General features: G+C 32.5%; 2 protein-coding genes across 3 annotated transcripts in view; one reads left to right on the forward strand and one right to left on the reverse strand.

The window, feature by feature from the left end:
* gwl (serine/threonine-protein kinase greatwall) overlaps positions 1 to 22,926 on the forward strand; it is a 69,274-nt gene that overhangs the window by 10,605 nt on the left and 35,743 nt on the right. The window contains exon 12 of one of the 2 annotated variants that reach the window (XM_088229974.1): positions 1,225 to 2,276. The exons of the other annotated variant lie outside the window; for it this stretch is intronic. Coding sequence (XP_088086100.1) covers positions 1,225 to 1,271 — 47 coding nt within the window. The 3' untranslated portion in view covers positions 1,272 to 2,276. Of the gene's footprint in view, positions 1 to 1,224; positions 2,277 to 22,926 lie in introns of those variants that run through there. 2 annotated transcript variants of the gene reach the window in all.
* The window catches only part of l(2)k05911 (CLIP and Tryp_SPc domain-containing lethal (2) k05911), a 39,311-nt gene continuing 20,665 nt past the window's right edge, over positions 4,281 to 22,926 (reverse strand). The window contains exons 2-10 of the mRNA XM_088229976.1: positions 13,821 to 14,188; positions 12,351 to 12,618; positions 11,006 to 11,100; positions 9,880 to 9,984; positions 8,454 to 8,599; positions 7,507 to 7,642; positions 6,527 to 6,665; positions 6,297 to 6,442; positions 4,281 to 4,862 (exon numbers count right to left, since the gene is read on the reverse strand). Of these exons, the coding sequence (XP_088086102.1) occupies positions 4,707 to 4,862; positions 6,297 to 6,442; positions 6,527 to 6,665; positions 7,507 to 7,642; positions 8,454 to 8,599; positions 9,880 to 9,984; positions 11,006 to 11,100; positions 12,351 to 12,618; positions 13,821 to 14,188 (1,559 nt within the window). The 3' untranslated portion in view covers positions 4,281 to 4,706. The remainder of the gene's footprint in view (positions 4,863 to 6,296; positions 6,443 to 6,526; positions 6,666 to 7,506; positions 7,643 to 8,453; positions 8,600 to 9,879; positions 9,985 to 11,005; positions 11,101 to 12,350; positions 12,619 to 13,820; positions 14,189 to 22,926) is intronic.

Below are 22,926 nucleotides of genomic sequence, written 5' to 3' on the forward strand. Positions count from 1 at the left end.
ATGCGACCTATTGTATGGTGAAGATGCTATGAATTCTTGACTTATTTGTTGTAAAACAATAAACAAGAATACATTATTGACTAATTTGTTTTTTTTTTCGTGTTGTCCTTTTGTTCTCTTTATTGGAAAAATATGGACACAACTTATGCTAACACCTAGTACATCTGTTATTATTTTTTAAACATTTTGCTTTTTTAACTACATATGTGGTTTGACACTGAAATATTTTATTGTCCTTAAATTTTCATCTGAAGAGTAAGACTGTTGACCTATCCGTCTTATAATAGATAATTGAGATGCGCTGCATCTGTACTAATGCAGTGCCCTATGCATATATTGGTTATGGATTATTAATGATTATAAAATATTAACCATCTTTCCACTCGTGCCAAAAATACATAAATGATAAATGTATGCATTTTTAATTAGTATTTAAAGCGGATCGAATTTCCATAAGTTATTGTGCTATTATGTCATTCATAATCTGATCCAGCGAAAAGTGGAAGCAACACACAGAACGATAAATCGGAAAAACTCAAACTCCATCGAAGTAGGTAAAATCTAATAAAATTTAATAATACTGCCACCATTGAAATTTGGAATTGCTGTTGCTATTATTAAAGTAGGGTTCACACGAGGACAGGGCAATATTGTCCTGTTCCAGCATGGGTCCCATTGTCCTCGTGTTAAGAGAATTTTGGAGAACAGGACATTGGACTAAGACATTATTCTAAGACATTGTTCTAGAGATAAACGGGCAGGCTATCTCTACAAGACAATGGATTAGCCCCATCACAGCGTGCGGTCACATTGTCCTCGTGCAAACACGCACATACAGGACGGTAGGGCAATAGCCACTTAAAACTTATAGGGACGAATAGTGCTGAGAAAACGCGGTGGAGGCAATTATAGCTGCTATGGAAACGCTAGGTTTCACTCCTTCTTTTTTATTATTTAGTTCATCCTCCAACAATATCAATACATCTCGTTATAAAAGAAATAATAATTTTAGCAAATTCGCTCTTAATGCGCGACGTTGTCTATTCATTTTTGCAGCTCTCCGCATATGAACTATCGTCAAATTGTTGTTTGTCCCATTGTCCTGTCCTGCGCGGTCGAGGATGTTGACGGTGCTGGAACAAGACAATATTGTGCTGTGTATCGTATTGTCTTTGTGTAAACCCAGCTTTATAAATCCTTTTATACTTTTCTTTTATTTTTCAGCTCGGAACATTCTACAACATTTGAATGTGTCAAACTTTGAAATATAAAAACTTTGGAAATGTTTTTTTTAGAGAATATCGTTTAGCCATTTTCTAGTCCCCATGTTGACATTATGTAGATGAAGAAATATACCATTTTCTAACCGATGTTGATGGATAAAATAGAAAAAAATATAAAACGGTTTTGTATTTCTAAGATGTGTAATTTATAAATGTTTTTAATTTCAAGAATAATGCTGTGATGTGTATGTTTATGTTAATTTAATGCTTTTCTGAGAAAAGTTTTACAAAACTGGTTTTTGCTTCTAATTGACTCAGTCAGATTCTGATTGTTATGTAGGTTTATTGTTAAAAATACTCAGTTCCCTTCAAATAGTTTTTTTGTATGTTTAGTTTAATAAAGAGAAATTGACCTTTTTTTATACCTTAATTTTTGTAAATATGTATAGAAGATAATTTCAAAATTTAACTTCTTTCTATTAGATTTTGTAACATTTTTATAAAAAAACATACAGTCGAACTTGGTTATTACGAGGAAGATGGGACCGATTGAATTTGCTCGTTATAAGTGTTACTCGTTATACCAGCGATTTTTTTTTATACAATCGCTATTGCACATTGTCACTAAGTAAACAAGTAAATACATATGTGTACATATAATTCATTCAGAAAATTAAAAAAAAATGTTAGGGAAAATTATAATAAATGCTTACAAACATACCTATCACATGAAGACATTATTACATTTAAAATCGTCGTTTCCAAATTGTTTTGCGAACTTTTCCGCTTGCGCCTTCAATATTGGTCCATCCAATGTTGACACTGTGGATTAAGATAGAGAAAACTTTGTACACACTTCCACATTTTTCGCGACACGTTCGATTTCACGAATAATTGCCACTTTTTCACGAATTGAGAGACCTTTCTCTTGTTAGTAGACATATTTATAATTAAGGGGTTAGGTTTTAACTAATTTGGTCTAGAACTCATTTGACTTTACCCACTTGTAATGTTTTTTGTGTATTGAAATAAGCATAGAACATAAAAAATCTAAAAAAACCCCGTCAAAACCCCCGAAACAAACATGTCATTCAAAACTACAAAAGCAGCTATAAATTGTAACAATGTGTTGAACCGGCACTTACTAAGTTCAAAACTTGGATTTTTAAAAACCATTTGTGTTCATTTTTAGATATTGTTGGCGAAAAATCCAATTAGGTACCTAGACACTTACAAAGCTCTCATAAACATAATCCGATCCCAACGCCGGGCGGTATTTATCCTTTACGGTAGCCGACCGTTTGGATTTTATTACTTAGGTTCTTATTTCGAGAATGATGTTTTTAACAATTGAAGATTTTTTATGTAAATTTTGACAATATTTTTGTTCGGTATGTCCGAGAAGTAGCTCGTTATAACAGTGAATAATTGTATGGAGAAAACCATGAACTGAAATGTCAACTAATGTTTCCTCGTTACATCCGTGATCGTTATAACCAAGTTCGACTGTATATATAAATCAGATGCTTCTAGAATACTTAATGTTTCTTTGATGTTCAATACTGCCAATGTACTATAATATATCTTATCTATCAAATGGTTTTAGCATGTGTGGTCCGTCCATATATTGGATGGAACCAATGCCTCCCTAAAAATTTGACCTCTAAACAATCAGTATTCATATTTTATTTTATTTAATATTATACAATCAGCAATAAGTTTACTTATTTTTTTAATAACTGCAAGAAATATTTTTTAATTGGTTTTGTTGTTTTATCATAGCGATCTGAGATGGGTTTGATGTTCATTCATTAATAACTTCTTAAAAATTGCGATAACCCCACACATAACCATCCGACTGTCCAGTTGTGCACGGACTAGTATAAAATACTCTGCGCTCTGTCCGATTTTGGAATATGGAACTGCATAAGTATTTTATTTCCTTTAAAGCAGACCCGCAGTTCAGAATTTTACTAGTCTACGCATGCGCAAATACAGATCTTTAGTATTTGTGGAACCAATTCTAACAAATACATTCAAGTTTATTTTCCATGTATTGTGACGGTTTTATAACAAATTTACACGATGGCATTGTAATATTAAACTATAAAATATAACTCTTTTATGCTGAAATTATGGCATAAAATTGCCTTTTAGTTTATTTCAAAGCATTTAATGTGAATTTCTGTGTCAATAGTAGACACAAATTTTACCTATGTATGTACCCAGTACCAAGTGACTGCTTCCCTAATCGAAAACCTTACCGCACACTTCTGGGTTTTAGAAAATTTAATAAACTATATTTTTTTTATAAATAAATAATATTTTAACATGTCTAAACATTTTTATGGCAGTTTTCATCTCTGATTTATAAAAATATATTTCTCTGACATTCACAATTTATTTATTTGCTATTGTTTTTTTTTGTTTTGGATCTACCTACTAATGGAAAAAAAAAATGATACTGTATTATGAAAATATTTATGAATGAACAATGTAAATAAAAGAAACAAAAAATATTTTGATTTTTTTTTATTTATAATCATACACAATTTTCATAAGAAATAAAATACACTCTTTGAATTTTTATTTTATGTGCATTAGTAGTTTACAATATGTTGAATTCAACTCTAATATAAACAATCAAAACTAAAAGGAAATAATTATTACTATTGAGGTCAAAAACAGATCTTATGGGCTGTACAACTTTAAAATAAGTTCATTGAAAAAAGAAGATAAAAATATAATCTTTAATATCTTCAGTTATTGTTTAGTTCTTTGAAGATCTAATATTAATATATTAGATCTTCAAAGACCTAATTGTGAAAAATTTAAGTGCTAAGGAATAGAGCAAAGATTATTCAGAAAAGAGAAAGTTTGAAAAAAATATTTTCTTGTTTTTATTACCTACATAGAATACAAAACTAGATATATCTCTCTTCTAAGTTATATTTTGTTATATCAAGCCTAAATTAAATTATTATTTTTATAAATTATGAAAAATTAATTATTTAACAGTTCATATGCTAAATTAAAATTTATTTTTATTAAAGTTAATTTTTGTTTTTAAAATATCTTGTCTTTAACTTAAAGTAACAATATGTTACTGCGCCATTTACAGAGGGATTTTTAAGCAGTCTTTTAAGAGTTAAAATTCAATGTTATTTTCATATAAATTAAAATTTGTTTCTCTCTCCTGAATAATTTACACTAACTTATTCCTTACTTAAAATTTCCATCGACAATATTACAAAGTGTTAACTGCAATTTGATTACTAACACTGCTCACATATATAATTTTCAAAGTTAATTATGTACTAAATTCAGTAATAATAAATTCGGCAAGTAGATATTGCAAATACCCCTTCTGTTTCTTGCAAAAATGGTTTATTGCAACAGGTTCGCAAACCATTTTGACGGATGTAAAATAATTTATTCAGGAATAGTGTGGTACGGTGTTGTTTTGTGAGGTTGAAGTTCTGACTACTTGGAGTTCTTGTCAATCCACGGCAGGAATGACGTAATTCGAGTGTATACTCCGGGATATTGTCCTTTACCACATCCGATGCCCCAAGACACTACTCCCACCTGGGTCCACCGTCCTCCCTGTCCCACAGATAATGGACCACCAGAATCACCCTGTAATATTTAAATCTATTAATTTCTAATTGGTTTTTGATTAAATGCGAGTGGTTGGAGAATTGAGTTAGTATTAATCAACAATGTTGTGAGTATGTCCAAATGTTTGTAGATAGCCTAGATTTCCTTACAAAAATTAATGATTAATTATTGCTTAGGAGTTATTAAGATCTAAATTCGTTGCAACACAGAGGGAAAACATTTTTGAGAGTGGAATATGGAAATATAGGTATATACAGGGCTTATGACCTGTCATTGGCTTGTTTAAAAAATATGAAAATTGAAGATGTTTTTGTCCAGTAGGTGAAATAATTAAGCCAGACGAATCTTACCCACACCAATAAAGATTTCCGCTCATTTTTTTTTATTAAAAAAAAAAAAAGAAATATTACCGCTCTTATAATTTACCCAAATATTTCCACATTGGTGGCCATTTTCTACGAGTTGTAAATAACTCACTATTATAAATTGGAAACCAAGTTGGGGTAGAGTGGGTCTCGAACCTCGGACCTTTTATCCGTGAGTCCGCAACGCTAGCCACAGGACCACAACCTGACTTTACTTTTACTTTACAAAAGTCAACAGACGGAAGAGTTGAAGAAATGTGGATATTTAAACATAGGCAGAATGGTGAATGTTACACAGTGTGTAATGTGGCCACTTAAACCAGCCAATGACAGGTCATAATTCCTGTAATTCCTAGACTTCCATATTCCCCTCCCAAAAATGTTTTCTCTTTATTGCAACAAATTTCATCGTTGGTATTAAAAAAAATTACAGCTATTTCGTTTTTATTGGTTTTATAATGTTTTATACATTATTTTCTTAAATTGAGGAAACTTTTAATTGTAAGACTTAATTGTGCCTACAGACAAGGCAATTTTTAGCATTTTAGCCCATTTTCAGGTATGATTATCTCTATTCACGTATTACATATAGAAATAATAGTTTGTTTATATGTAGTAAAGTTTACTTCTTTTTCTTAGTGTACATATTTTAAATATATTTTTATATTTTACTATTGAAGACTTGAATTAGTTCTCGCTGTTTTTGTTTGACATCTCCCGGCTTCAATTTGTACTGCACCCAATTTAATTGCTTTTAAACGTTTGGCAACTGTTGTGTGATCTACGAGCATGTTAATTTCGCATCTGACATGGACCTTCATCGAGTAACGCTTCCAGTTCTTCGTTTTTAAACTTTTTAGGTGCGTCAGAGCGTTATCTATCTTCAACATCAAAATCATTATTTTAATGTGTCAAAATCATGATGAAAAAAGGCTTCGATAACACCTAAATAGCGAGACCTTATTCGAGTCCGTATTATATTCTAGTAGTTACGCCCACATTATACCTTGTTTGCCTATTTACCGCCGTTAATACATATGATGTAAATCTCAAATATTTAGCCATATATAGCTACTGCTTTACTTACACTGCAAGAATCCTTGGCAGCTCTTCCCGCACAGAGCATGTGGTCTACGATTCCTCCTGGCGCTGCTGCTCCGTACTTGGCCCTGCACTCGGCATTAGTCCAGATTGGTATAGACACTTTCTGTAGTACAGCTGGTTGGGCACCGCCTGTAATTCAAACCGTGAATGTGCGTATTTAAAACTTGTCCACTTGGTCGAATATAATGAATTCCACAATTAAATATATATCACCTTCTCGTAGACTTCCCCAGCCAACCACCACTGCGGTGCTTCCAGAAAAGTCGGTTCTTCCTCTTGGCAAACAAACTGGACGTATTTCTCTCGAGAATTTTACAGGTTCATCCAACGTTAGTATAGATATGTCGTTATACTAAAAAAAAATATTTCATTGCAACATAAAAACCACTAGTTAAATTCTAACAAAAAAAACTGAAAAATTCATAAGGGTGAGTGTAAAATGGTTGAAGTTACTTATGCATTTACAAAAAATGAAAAAATGTATTGCACATGATGAAGTAATCACCATCATCATTCCCTTATCTGCACCTAATGGTGCATAGGGCACTGCATTGGCACACCAATTGTAGCATATCTGGATCATTTATTATATGAAGGTAAGATGATCAGTCCTATGCTTCAAGTGTCAGTCCAGGGACTGAAATACTGCAGTGTAAAAACACCTTGTTAAATATAATACTTTGAGTGTGTCCAATTGTTTGTAGAGGACTGGATTTGAAGTATAACAGTCGAAGTAATAAATTGTTTTCAGGCGTTGCCTAATATGTTATATAATTCAGTCAGATGAGTCTCTTCACACAATGAGGGTTTCTGCTCTTTAACTTCCCGAAAACCAACTTTTGAAGAATTGAAGAAATATGGATGTTCAAACATGGACAGAACGGTGAATGTTTAGTGTGTAAAGTAGACAGGTCCTAAGCCCTGTAGATGCCTGGACTTCCACATTTCTTTCTCTAAAATGTTCTCCATCTTTGTTGTAATTTGTAAACCTTGTTAAATATTCCTTGAATTTAACCTGAGATTTATAAAATACGTAATTGTTATGAATCCTCTTGTATTTTGTCATGTAGTTAAATAAGCTTCATTTTTCTTTTTCATTTTCCATGCTATTGTATATTGGTGTTTCACATATTATATTACATGTATGTACAAATTAGGCATTATTTCATGTTCAGATGAATGTTTCAGCTTACCAAAGTTCTCATATCGAATCCTCTGTGACGCACAACTCGCTTGACTTTCCTTTCAATATGTCTGGTTTCGTGATTAGATCTAATATCATGGTCGCCCAATCGTACTCTCACCCGAGAGACATCGGTTGATGTCATGCTAAAAAAATATGATAAAACAGTGAGGAAGTTCAGTGCTACCGGGAATTGGATGTAAAAAATGTTTTCGTACGTGCGGTAAAAATCAGAGCATTAAATTGTACGGTGAAGTTTCTTGAAAATGTATGGAAAAAATAATAAATATTATTTTAATAAAAATGAACTACTTTAAACGATGTCACTAGTTCTCCTGAATCAACCAATGATAGAGTTGTGATAGATTTCTGGTTTATGGGAATCCAATTCATCTATCAGCAGACCTCACTGAAGAGAACTTGTGATGTCACATACGTAAATGTATAACTAAGGAATACCGAAAATCTCAACCCATCATTTATTATATTAATGGAGATATTAAAGTTATTAGATGCAATATGTACTAGCTACACAGCACCGGGAAGGGAGAGTTAAGTAAAAAAAAAAGTCAATCCGGAATATAAAAAAAAGAGTTTCCCACACTCACAACATTAGATTAAAAACTAAAGGTTCCCTGGTCCACTCCCCAAATTACAAATTACTAGGAGAACGAACATTAAATTGCGCAATTCCAAGGTTGTTTCAATGATCTCTCGCAAACTATCATTAACATGAACGATCTTCAATTGAAAAAATCCCTGACTGTTAAAAAGGTAATAAATAAATGTATTTAATATTGTATAGTAAACCTGTCCTAAAAAATTGTGTCCCACTGAAAAGTTTTTAGACTTGGTGGGTAATCAATTATAACATGTTACAAAAAGTAGCAAATAATCGCTCTTCTGCAGAAATGAAACTGAAAAAAAAGTTTTATTGGTTAATATTAAAATACTTACTGAGCTACGCAGTGCGCAGCAGATAGAATATGTTCATTATCGATGAGGGATCCACCACAGAACTGTCTTCCATTGTTGAATAATGCAACTATCCATGGCCATTCATTAAGTTCCGCATTCTGACCACCGACTATTCTTTCCTGATCCTAAAAGATACAATGTTTTTTCTTTACTAAAATATTATATGAAATAATATGAGGCGCTTCGAGTCAGAGAAATTAAAATTGTTAGTTTTAATATGTATATCATATTTCATAGAAAGCAAGCTATTCGACTGTTGTACATAAATTCACTATCATCATTCTATTTTCGTACCTAATGGTGCATAGGACAATGCAGTTGTCCGCTGATTGGATATACATGTCTCACACTTCAGGTGATGCAGGGAAATATTCCAGTGTAAAAACACCTTGGTAAATAAACATTTCATGTCAACCATTTCAGGAATCGAACCGGAGACCTCTTGCATGGTAGGTGAACGATAGGCCACGAGGTGGACAATAAATGACTGAACCTTTAGCTAAAATTATGTGTGAGTTTAATTTATAAAATATCGAGTATGGATACAGTGAAAGTACATTCCTCCACATACATGAAACCGTTTTAAAAACCGTGGGTCTTCCGTTTTACTCATACAAAACAGCAATGTTTTTTTGTCAACAAATGAGTTAATCTTTTAAAATTTTCAATTTAATAAATTGCGATTTTAATTGAATTTAACTCTTTCTACTTTCACTGCTCCTTTCACTGTGAGTTTGGCTAATTATATTGAGGGACTTTTTCGTATATTGTTATTCATCCACGTCCATGACCATATTCTAAACACAAATGGTAGCAAAAACTGTATTCACTTGTATCAATAGCCTAGGTCCATTATAGAGATTTTATAAATCTAATAACATCAGGGATACTATTCTGAACCGCTCTCGCGGCACGAGAAAACAGTTTTTCTCGTGTATTTTGTATGTAAATACACAAGGTAATACGGCCGCGAGAACGTTTGTAATACGACCCAAGATTGGATTATTATAATCATTATTTTAAAATTTCTTAACTGCGATGCCCTTCATCAATTTAATAAAGTCATAGTGAAAGGATTGTTAGCATATAGGTACTACGTTTGACAATTTCTACACCAAGAGTTAGCAACACTACTTCCCTTTGATGGGAAAGAACGGCACAAGATATTAGTTCTTGTTTGTAATAATGGTAGTTCGGGTATTCAAGTATAATACAATGAAAACTATGACTTTTAAAACTACATGATAGTTATCATATGTACAGAAGTATTAGAATATTATTTTTAATTTGGAAGCTACCTTATAAAGGACTGTTATATTTGTTCAAAAGTTGATTAATTTTTTCTGACTCAGGGCCTCATATATATATATTGATCTCTTGTTCGTTATGACGCTACAGAAAATACCTGATATCCATTCTTCCCCCCACAGGATCCAGCACCAGAAAATGTGTCAGAGCCTACTGTAGTTGTTGCTGGGGGACCATGTGTTGGTACAGCAGGAGGCCACGGCTGTAAAGTGTATATATTGAATGGAAGCCTTTAGAGGATGTGCGGTGTGATTTTTCTTCATACAAACAAAGTGTCTTATTTTCTCCCCAGATTATGTCATAAGAGCAATGATTTTGCACATTGTTCACCATCGGCGTGTACTTATTGTTTTTTTTTGTTTTGTTAGTAAATTGACTTTTTTAAGTGCCTAGTTTTATCTATGGCATACTAATGTATGTATGTACGGCATAAAAATATGATAAATATTTTTGATAGGGAATGGTAGGGAATATGGGAATTTGGGAAAGCGAGACCTCAATTTTGTAGATTTTAGTAGGCATAATTAGTCCGACGAACAGTTGTCTTTTTCGCACAGTATTCAGGGAGGCATCTGCGAAAAAGTGACAGAAAAACTGTACTTTTCCGCCATATATCTTCTTGTACATGGATGCAAATAGCTTATAGCTTACAACACTGTTAATTTAAATATTGGATATTTTGTATCTAATATAAATATAATTTCCAAACTAAAAGATAAAAATTTAGCATAAATTTCAAAGAAAACACGAAAATTGATATATTGGATATGCATGTTTTGTTCCTTGTGGCAGTGTCTGTTGAGATTGAATTATTTTAATAACTTATTAGAGTCTTCTGGGCTGGTATTCTGAACGGAATTGCGCGCGAAGAGATCACTCTGTTAGCGTGTATTTAGTACGTAAATACGCATTAAAAATGTGTTTTCTACGCACGCTTTTGCGTTCAGAATACCACCCCTGGGCTGGTATTCCAAACGCTCTGGCTGCCGTATTATCTCGTGTATTCACATACAAAAAAAAACTTTTCTCGTGCCGTGAGAGTGGTTCAGAATAGCACCCTTGGAGTGGAAACCGAGAAACACAAGGGCTCAAGAATGTCCATCAATTAGATGGATAGATGATATCCGAAGATTTTTTGGGAGATAATATTACATGAGGATGGTGTAGGAAAGAGAGATGGTAAACCAGGACTTTGATTATGATGTTGATGATTCATATCTTACCACTGGTCTCTGGGTAGGTTTTGTTCCCCATGTTGTAGTGAAAGGTTTCTTAGTTGTAGTTGGTTTATTTGTGGGGTAGACTCCGGCAGGAAGCCCTAATAGAATAAAAACATTCAATATTATGATTTAACCTTGATTTAACTAAAGTCCGGCAAGGATGCATTCTGTTTCCTCTCCTTTTTAATTTGTACCTGGAAGCCATTTTTAGAGATACGCCAAATGAACTAACAGACGGCATTAGCATAAATGGACAAATTTCAAACAATGTCCGATATGCAGATGATACTGTCCTTCTAGGAGATAGTATGGAAAGCCTGCAGCTATTATTGGACAAAGTTCACTCGGCTAGTTTGAATAAAGGGCTAGAAATGAATATTTCCAAGACTAAATGTATGGTTATCAAAAAAGCCACAAACTTTCCCAATGACTTAAAATTTTGGAGCCCAGGTTATTGAGCAAGTCCATCAATATAAATATTTAGGATGCTGGATGAGTGATGAATGGGATTACTCACAAGAGATCAAAGTCAGAATAGAGATGGTGCGAGACTGCTTTTTCAGGATGCGTGACCTTTGCAATAGAGACTTTAATTTAGACCTCTAAATGTGCAATAAAGGATTGAAGGAAGACAGTGCAGGTAGAAGGCGCATCTCTTGGCTAAAGAACTTGCGTGACTGGTTCCATTGCAGCACTCAGTCCATGTTCAGGGCAGCTGCCAACGAAGTGAGAATTGCTACGATGATATTCAACCTCCATCGGGGAGAGGAACGATAAGAATAAGAAATTAAATGAATTATCAAAGCATAGCCCGAATACGTTGCTCTTCTACAAAAGATACTTATCTCGGTGCTATTAGTGAAATTTGTAAAATATTATTTAAAGTAGGTTATTGATTAAAAACACAAAATTATTGAATGGATACAGCAGCGTGTGAATCACTTGAAACAAGAAAAATATTTGAAATAAACTCTTTTTTTCAACGATTTTTCAGAATTTTCTAGTGCTGGAAACTTTCTTTAAACTGTCAGTTAATTAGCCATGTGTCTAAGGTCAAATGATCTTTCTTAGTACCATGCCTCAAAAAAAGTGAAATTGTTTTTCACACACAAATTTCTATACTGGAAATTGGAATGGCCAGGTTACTGCATGATCTAAATCCCATCAAAAACTTATCGGACATTTGGCAAAAAACCGGCTGTCTAAGATGAGTTGTGCAACAAAAACCAAGATGATTAGTGTAGAAAATCGTTCATGGTTAAACTAAAAAGTTAAAAATGTTTGGTGACCCTGCTTTAACTTATCACTTAACATTGTAATCTTATTGAACATTGATTGTAATTCTTACCAAAGCCGGGAGCATGCGTAGGGGCGGTATGATCCGGAGGGTGAGTGGGTAGTGGTGGTATTGTGGGCGGCCAGACCCCTAAAGGAGTGAGTCTGGGAGGAGATTCCTGGGGAACTACCTCAGCCGGGACTCCCGAGGGAGTCTCCTCAGTGTACAGGCCTGAAGGGTCCACTGGGGCCACGAGAGGTGGGCTCGGCGAGGAAGAATCAGGCTGTTCTAAGATTACTGGACTTATGCAGCAAACACCCAGTGTTTGAAACACGTCTGTCTGAAAAAATATTTTTTTAGAATTGAGATTAAGAAATTGTAGACAACTTACATTTGAGATTTCGTATTGTAAGAATAAAAAATGTTTTTTCAAAAATAAAATAATTTTATAGAATTTATTTATTTTAAATTTTTTTTTATTCTTAAATCTGTTGATCATTACTGCCAACCATATTTTATTAGGAATATAAAAGCTTAGGGCTAAGGAGAGAATTTATAAGTAGTTAAGAAGTAACAGCTCCAAAAGTGTTCAACATTTAGATTCAACATCTTAAGTTCTCCAAAACAATGTCCATCTTTAATAAATAGATTTTATCAAAGGGAAGAGACCGCTACATACGATTGCTGTGTTAATAAATTAATCGTATCTTAATTTACTAATTTGCTTTCCTTCCATACTTTTATTTTCTTATTGTATATTTTGATATTTAAGTGTTTTTTTAAAATTATTTAATTTACTCTTTAAGTACTCTCTGTTAATTTATTATTTTAATCAATTTACTTTTTTACTTTATAAACCATATCTCAATTATATTTTTGTATTATTTTCTAATGGTTTCAATGTTTCTATTATTTTGTATATTTGATTGTAGTAACTAAATTTGTAAAATTTATATTCGATATTTTTTTATTTAATTTTTCTTGGATTGTTATTCTTTATTGTTTTATTTGTATTCCTTATTATTTACATTTTATTTTTCTAGATTGTTATTTGATTGCATCACATGTTATTATAATTGAATTTATTTTACTATGTATTTTTTCTTCTTGTTAATTATGGCTTAACACGGGCACAGCCTCAAAGGCCATAATAAGTCACGAATAAATCAAATAAATGAATCAACTAATGTAGTATTGGAAAAGTAATTATAATTTTCAGTGATTCACAAAATCACATCTACACATTTATTTCTTTATTGAATGCTTTGTCATACACTTTTCAAAATAAAAACTATTTTGTAAAACATGGATATTAAATTATAATTGTATTACAAAGAAATGAAATAGTAAATTTCCAAAATAATCTGTTGATTGAATGTATATTTTACATTTTTATTAGAAAAGTTGTATTGTGTTTTTGGGGATTTCCCTTGCAGCACTATTTTATATTCTGCATATTTCAATGTTTTTTTCATAAACTTCTCGCATTTTTCAGAATTCTAGCTATGAGAAGAAAAAATATAAGGCTTTTATGAATATTACCTGTTTCACTTGATCACTGTAATAGTTACAAGTGTCGTAGCTTCCAAAAAGCCAAGGTCCCCAGGAAGCGAGGTTAGGCACCTTGAAGTACGGATAGCATTCCCTGAAAGACGCGCACTTTCCAAGCTGTCCCGCTCCTGTTATGCACGGGGCGTGCGGTAGGGGCGGCCTGCGCCCCCCAGTACTGCCGATTTTCGGGACAAGATTGGCGCCCAACGAGGGGCCCGTTCGGTAAACCGGGTAAGTACCTAGCAGCGGATGGCTAACTATGTAAGTGGTCGCTAGATGGCCAAATCCCTGCTGGTAGACAAGCTGGCGGCCATGTTGTTTCCGGTCGATCTCGCGGCGATGTCGAACATTGCCAGCCACTGGAAAATAAAATAAATTAAAAAAGTTAAGTAGTTACACTAAATAATAAAACATTTAAATTAATACTGTAATCATGTGAATAATAACACGTGACGATATCTAAATACACACTAGAGGTAGATAAAGAGGATGGACGTTATACGAGTCTATTATGACATACACTCCTAGCTTTTTCCACTATCGTACGCACACGCAATGACATTTCATTTATCTTAGTGCGTAACCGTGCGATTTGATTATATAGTACATTGCCAGGTTTAAGGAAAATGCTGGAAATTTCTACCTTTTAAAAGTTTGTGTTTTTAATATGCGTGGTACATATTATGTGTTATCGCATTTGTTGCTTACTTGCGCCCAAATTCATCAATCAATTTTCGTCAAGTATTTAAAGACGAACTGGGGTGTTTTTTCGTAGAGTTCAGTCGTCTCTACAACTTGACCCCTGTCAAGTAGGGTAAGTTGAAGAGACCGACTTAATTAAACAAGTTAAAAGTCACTAAAAAACACACAACATTAGGCGTTTTTATTGTTAAACCCCAGGAGTCCATTGAAATAAGTTTTAAATAAAATACGCGATGAAATAAAATACATAAATTTAATAAATAAATTTGTTTATTTTTAGCGCTTTTTACAGTTCTTCAATGTACGCTATACGAACTTTAACTGATTAACTATATATACAATAAAGGAATAACAAAAATATGAACATGGAGAACTATTAACTATAGTCAACAAATCATGAAATCAGACTAGTTTATATTTTTTATGGTAGATAATGGCAATACAATAACTAATTATTGAGTGGACAACAATCCACTGTAATTATTGTGCTAATTTTCCACCTGAGTTTAGCCAAAAGTAATCTGACACGCCCCGACCTGCGGCCAATTTTTGGCCGAAACTCGTTTTATTGGCTGAAACCGAAATCGAAACTTCGAACTTGGTAAGGTATCCAAAATAAAACAAATATTGGATTTAATTAAACAAATATTGGATTTTAAATAAATATTGGAAAATATTATTAAAATTCTACTTTTATTTTTAAAAAAATACATCTGACGTGTTTTGTCTTGTTAGGTTTTGAGTAGAGTTTGATAATGTCACATATATTTTTAAGTAGAATTAAATCCAATAAAAGTGATTTATTTTGGACACCTTACCAAATTTTAAGATGGAATTCTACCAATTATCTGCATACACAATAAATAAATTGAAACTTCGGTCGGGTCCTACTGATGATTGCGTACCAACCATAATTAATAAAAAGTGGACAATGTTCTGGCAGAATTCTTCAACTGGGTTGTTTTACAGGAGTATCCAATGCTCCATGCCCATTCGACCATGGTTTGAAATCGAAAAGCAAGCAAAATTGAATATCTCTTTAATATCAAGATTGAGAATAGGAAATTGCCTTGTTGCCTCGCACTTATTGAGAATAAATGTCTTTACTTCGGCAATGTGCCTTTGTGAAAATGACGATGAGACATTAGATCATCTGTTCTTTGACTGTCCCCTCTACGACAAAAGCGAATTCCTTCAAAATATTTGTGAAGAATATAATACGTTCCCTCTTAACGTAAATTTTTTACTCGCCCAGAATGATTTGGATACTTATTTACTTCTGACTAAATTCTAAAAGATAAATAATGAAAATATTTAAATTTGTTTAATTTTATTTGCCAAATCTAAATAATAAGACTAATTTAATTGAATGTCCCTTAATACTCACAATTTCGACGGTAATAATATTTTATTGTCACATAACTCTGTAATATTGTTTCCGAACATCTCAAACATTTTCTTTTAGCATCTCAACAAAAAAAAATAATAATCTTCCCAATGAACTAAAAACTATTAAAAATAAAATATCAATAAATAAATTTAAAGTTAATCTAAAGAAATTTTTTGAACACGTGTAAAAACAACATTAAATTTTAATTCGTATGAATGTATTATTGTTTTATGTTTTTTCTTTATAAATCCTATGTTTTTATTTTTCTTTCTCATGTACTCGTATTTAAAATTACATAAACTCCTATAAATAAACAACTAAAACAGTGTAAGTCACTCTCCAAGCACAAGAGTTAGTCTCTTTTTTTAGAGAGTTACAGTGATAACATTTACTGGATGTGTAAAAGTAGATATGTTTAGAATTTTACAAAAACATGTACTTTTTATGAAATTTATTAATAAAAAATAAAAATAAAATTCAGGTGACTTTCATAGGCCCACAAAAACGTTTTTTTTACTTTTCGTTTGGAAATCCACAACGCAGAGAAACGAAAAACGCAAGGAAACACAATTATGTTTATTTATTCATAGGTATGCTGTAGGTAAGAAGATACCGAATATTTTTTTATCGGTTATTATGCAATAAAGCCATGCGGATAGTCGATCTTCGAATCGTTTCGAAGTTCAATACACTTCTCCGCGCCTACTCATCAGTTTCCGTTTATCGCATAATATGTCGCGTAATATGGCGCGGACATCTTATTTGGTAGCCTTAAGTCGTTACATGATTTTAAATGTCCCCCGGCCCCAGTCGGTGAACTCTCATTTTTTGACTGCTAGCATAGTTGAGAAATTTAAAAATAATTATAATTCGCATAAAAATGTCTGCTTTAAAACAGGTTGTACCTAATTAGGCAGACTTCGAATAATCCAGAGAAATCTATTACCGTAGTAGATAAAAAAATTGTATTTTTTGTTAATGAACCGTGAATATTATTAATTAGATGTAATTAAATTTATGAAGACTTTTGTAACTGAATTTTATAAAAGTAAACAGTTTTCGCTACCCAATTTTTCTAATAACGACGGTAATAATCTAATCTTAAGTTATTAAATTTATTAAATTACTATAATGGACATATGCTTTTGTGCTACAAGTAAATACAGTTTTTGCTACCATTCGTGTTTGCGATATGGTCATGAGGAAGAATAACTATATCCGAGAAAGGTCCTCCATATAATTGGACAATTTCACAGTGAAAGTAGAAGAGTTAAATTTAATTAAAATCGTGATTTATGAAATTTAAAAATTACAAATTTAAAAAAACTTTTTTTGTATGAGCGAAACCGATAGGAAGACCGACGGTCTTTAAAACGATTTTTTGGATATGTGATGGGAGTACTTTTGCTGCTGGTATTATTAAAATAAAAAGTTGTTGATAGAAGGACCTACTTAAAACTATGAAGTAGGTACCCAGCTCATTTATTTGTTTAGTTTTTGTATTTTTTATTTATTTAGCTATATTGTGTCCAGGAGGAATGAAGAAAACATTTTTTTTGTGTGAAATAGAACCAGAACCCTGGACGAGAGTTTTCGACTCGATGGCTGCTCTCAGGTAAAAGTCCTGAATAAGGAAATCCGGTGAAGATAAGTCTGACTCCGATTAGCGCGTTCACCTACCATCCTTAATGATCGAAATACGCTGCATTTGGTTTAAAAATGCAGTGCCTTATGCATTACTGGGAGCGGGAAAAGAAATGATTAACGTTTTTACGATGATGAAGTTCATTGGTTTCTTAATATTTATATTTTATTTGTTGATATACTATCAAACTAAACCAAAAAAAATATGTACGTATTCTCATCGCTATGATTTTTTAAAGTTTTGTAATTTTTTAATTGCTCCGCCCGTGACGTCGCTAGTTCTAGTCGGTGAGTTGTCGTGACATTGAAGAGTAGAGCCCCGTAGCTATTAAAATATACCAAACGTTGAAAAAAATAGCTTCCTGGACACCAGAAATCTATCACATCGCGTGTCAACTCTGTAATTGATTGGTTGATTCGCAAGAACTTGTGAAACTTCGCCTAGCAATCAAATGCTCTAATTTTTACCGTAAGTCTTTTTTTATATCTAATTTCCTATAGCACTGAACTTCCTCATTTATCACATCTAGCTAGGATACACATTATTATTTTTATTTTTTTTCTTTTTTGTTAATGCGTTTGCCTGGTATTAAATTGATAAATATAATGCAAACATATAAATAAATATAAATTCACTCTATGTTAGTTTACCGTGCCGTGTGGATGTGTGGCCATGGTGTGAAATGGGCCTGACAGACGAAAACACAGTATTCGCACGGTTTATAACCAGTATTATAATGAGACGATAAAAGACTTATCGACGTCAATCGAAACAGATAACTTGAATTTCGTATATTAATTTTTTTGATATTTTGCACAAATTAGTAAATTAAAATTTATAATTGATATTTCGATGTGTGAATGATAAGAAATCTTAATTAGGAAGTTCAGTGGTTTAAAATATATATATAAATATATATTTATCGTCTATTAAACTAAGCCAAATTAAAAAAATAAATATGTATCGTTTTATCAGCGCTATGATTTTTTAAAATTTTGTATTTTTGAAATTACTTCGCGTGTGTCGTCTCAAGTTCTCTTCTCCCTTTTCTCGATGAGTTTCGCTGATTCGAAAGTTGACTTACCGTCAACCGGAAATCTATAACAACTAGAGAGTTGTAATAGATCATTGGTTGATTAGGATAATCTAGCGAGTCATGCAAAGTAGTTCGGTTTCATTAAAAAATGTTTTTTTTCCATACATTTTTAAGAATCGTCGCCGTACAATTTAATGGTCTAATTTTTACTGTCCATCTGTTGATTTTCGTAAAGTTTCCGAACTGAAGCGTGAAATAAATCCATGGGTTTCGTTAAAATTCTATAAATACCACTTAGAGATACATGTACGAGTATAAACATATATTTATATGTCATTATGATTTTCATTGTAGTGTTTATAAAATTGTTTCCTAATATTTTAAGTTTTCTGCAAAATTCATAAATTTTCCATGCAGTATTTTTGCGAGAGGATGATATATGACATAGAGCTCCTCTTGTTGTTAAATGTTGAATAACACTGATCTAAAGTTACGCAACCCGTTGGCGGGGAGTTGGTAAGGAAAATGCATCTAAAATCTAGCACACAAAATCCGGATTTTTACCTATATAAGTATTTTACCTATATAATACCTATATAAGCAACCAATCAGCAAGAAACACACGTGCGAACTGACCAACGTAAGTACCGAAGATGATCAAAATGTAGAGCGAATGAATTGTAATGTTTTCAGGCGTTGCCTAGTATGTGAAATAATTCAGTCAGATGAATCTCATCACAACAATAAAGGTTTCAGCTCTTTAACTTAACTAAAATCAACAAATGAAAGAATTGAAGAAATAGGGATGCTCAAACATAGGCAAAATGGTGAATGTTACACAGTGTGTACCTATATAATAATTTTACCTATATAATACCTATATAAGCAACCAATCAGCAAGAAACACACGTGCGAACTGACCAACGTAAGTACCGAAGATGATCAAATTGTAGAGCGAATGAATTGTAATGTTTTCAGGCGTTGCCTAGTATGTGAAATAATTCAGTCAGATGAATCTCATCACAACAATAAAGGTTTCAGTTCTTTAACTTAACTAAAATCAACAAATGAAATAATTGAAGAAATAGGGATGCTCAAACATAGGCAAAATGGTGAATGTTACACAGTGTGTAAAGTGGCCACTTAAACCAGCCAATGACAGGTTACAAGCCCTGTAAATGCCTAGACTTCCAAATTCCCTTATTTAAGGTATTCTCTATCCCTGTTGTAATTTGTTAATAGTAATGTTTTCTGTTTGCCAGTGCAAACGCGAAGTCCCCAGTGGGAAAAGTGAAGAAAAACGTGAATTATTATTGAAACAATTAAAAAAAAAAACTTATTTAAATATTTCATATATGGTACATGTTTTTTTTATTCTATACAAATCTACTTTTATAGATCTAGTAAATGTTATAACTGTAAATCTTCAAAAAAGAGACCAAGTCTTGTGTTTGTAGAGTATGTGAAAAAAAAATGTTTTAAGACGCGCATTTTAAAATTTATTTTTTTACAATCAAATGGATCAATAAGGGGAAAGTTCAAATTATATTTACGAGCAAAACGTATAAGTGGATAATTTATTTATATTATTAATTAGTTGTATCGTTTATCAATAAGAATTTTCCCGATGGGATGATGTATTTTATCGGGATTGAAAGTAGCTTGGTCCTCCAAATATCGCTTTGAGATAAACACTATAATCCGTTAGCCTATTGTGACGTAGTATCGTTATTCTGTTCACAAACCCAAAATCCTACTGCAAAACCAAAACAAAAAGCAATCAAACTAACCATAAATAAAGCAAGACAATGAAGAACTTCAGTCTAAATTGGATACAAACGCGGAGAGCAACAGACTATACGGCAAAGTTTCTTAAAAATGTACGAAAAAAAAAAAAATATTGAACGACGTCATTGGTTCATATGAACCAGCTAATGATATGAGAGCTGTGAAGAATTTCCAGTTTGCTTAAATTAAACTAACCAATCGGGAGAACTGACAGAGAAGAACCTGTGACGTCACACGCGAAGTTATTTCAGAAACACAAAACTTTGAAAAATCATAACGCTGATAATACGATATACCTTCAAAAATGAGAAATATTTATATTTGGCTTCGTTTAATAATCTATTAACAAATAAATAAAAAAAAAGCACCGAACTTTTTCATTATTAAAATTTAAAGAATTTTTTTTTGATTTATTCTTTTTCACATCCCACCTTACCGCCTACCCATTTTCCAAAAATGTTTTTATTTTTCATTTAATTTTTAGAAAATTCAGAATCTAAAATAAGTATACTGTTTTACTTCTTACTTCTTTGGCTATTTCTATTTTAAAAATATGCCAGTCGGTCTCCCCGTTGAGACGTGAAGGAAACACAAACATATAAACTAACACACTTTCGCATTTATAATATTAGTAGGGAAGTGTGGATTCATCATATTCGAAAAACCATTATAAAAATACATGTTTGTGATCTTCGATAAATATCTCATCATTCCATCGTAATCGAGAGCCAGGAACTCGATTCCGATATTGCGCATTGATAATACGGAGGCGGTAATAATGTCAAATTACTTAGGCACGATGCCAGGAAAGCTGTTGGCATTACCTACACATGATCACGAACTCTTTCGCTGTAAGATTACATTTGGCAGAACGGGTTCTCACAAAACATCGCAAGGTCATTGCCATCGACCATGTAAATTAAGTATTACTTTATCATGTACCAACTTTTATTTCCCCGCGGGATAATTTGTCATTAAATGCTAATTCGAACGAAGACGTGGTGACAGCGTCAGCGGTGGTTCTGACGCAACTTGACGAGTTTGGAACTTACGGAGAGTAGGTACAGTTAGATTGATCATCATTATTTTATTTTTTATTTGGTCTTAAAATAGTACAAACCTAATACATGTATGTCCTAATATTAACTTATATCTAATTATCATTAAAATCTATAGTAATTATTAACATTTTTAAGCAATATATTTTTTATTTAACTTTTTGTACATAATGTTATTTGTACATTGGCGGGCTTATTGCCAAATGGCAATTTCTTCCAATCAACCAATAAAATAAAAGTTTTATTTTTATTATTCAAGTTACAGAACATATTCAATAGAAAAAAAAAGATTAAAAATTTAAAGATATATAAAAATAGAAATAAACGTATTTGTTTATAAATTACCTTAAATCGAAACTATTACTCAATGGGAAAAAGGAAAAAAGAGGAAAGAGGAAAGAGGAAAAAGGAAAGGAGGAGAGATTAAGGAAGAGAAAGGAGATGTTTCTTCAGACGTGATTTAAACAGAGATAATGTAGTAACATCTTTGATGGTGGATGGGAGATGATTCCACAGTCGAGCCGCATGGACACTATATGAGTTAGAGAAGAAAGAGGAATTGTGTATGGGTATTAATAGAGTGCCTTGAGAATGAGAACGAAGAGGCAAACCATGAACTGATAAGCGTTGAAATTTTTCACACAGGTATATAGGAGCGTTAGGACTACGAAGTACATTGAACAGAAGTGAGAGGGAGTGATAGTCTCTCCGCTGTCTAATTTTGAGTCATTTCAGTTGCCTACGATAATCAGAAATGTGGTCATATTTCCTAAGACCAAAAATGTACCTTATGCATGTATTCTGAAGTCGTTCAAGTTTATCGAGTTGCTCACAGCTTAAATCAGTCATGGAAACATCAGCGTAATCTAGAATGGGTAGTAGTAATGCTTGTACAAGAGTGCATTTAGTACTAATGGGTAAGAATTTTTGCAACCTTCTAAGTGAGTGTAGACTGAAAAATATTTTGCGGCTTAATTCATTAGTATGAGCTCGCCAGCAGAGATGTTCATCCATTAGTACTCCTAGACTTTTTACGGATTTCCTGTACTGAATATTGGTACCATTGACAATAAGAGGATTAAGTGAAGGTATGTCTAGCTTACTAAGCAATCTTTGACTACCTGCAAACATAATTTGTGTTTTAGACGGGTTTATTAGTAAACCATACTCTTTTGTCCATGTTGACACGCAATTTAGTGTTTTAGACATCGATTCTATTGCTTTGCTGGTGTTTTCAGGTCTGCAATGAAGGTACAATTGTAAATCATCTGCATAGAGATGATATGAACAATTGAGACAGTCTGCAATCGGATTAATAAACAGGGAAAATAGTAATGGTGATAAAACTCCACCATGTGTACACTTGAAAGCGAACGAAAAATATTGCAGAGATCAAAACATTTTAAACAAATTCACCATATAACAAAAAAAACTCTTAGAATAATCCTAATAAAAGTCGATGCTGAATGACTTAATTA

The sequence above is a fragment of the Micrasema longulum genome, unplaced genomic scaffold (genome assembly GCF_059751315.1).
Source record: "Micrasema longulum isolate JH-2025_06_02 unplaced genomic scaffold, ASM5975131v1 h1tg000725l, whole genome shotgun sequence".
Lineage (NCBI taxonomy): Eukaryota > Metazoa > Arthropoda > Insecta > Trichoptera > Brachycentridae > Micrasema > Micrasema longulum.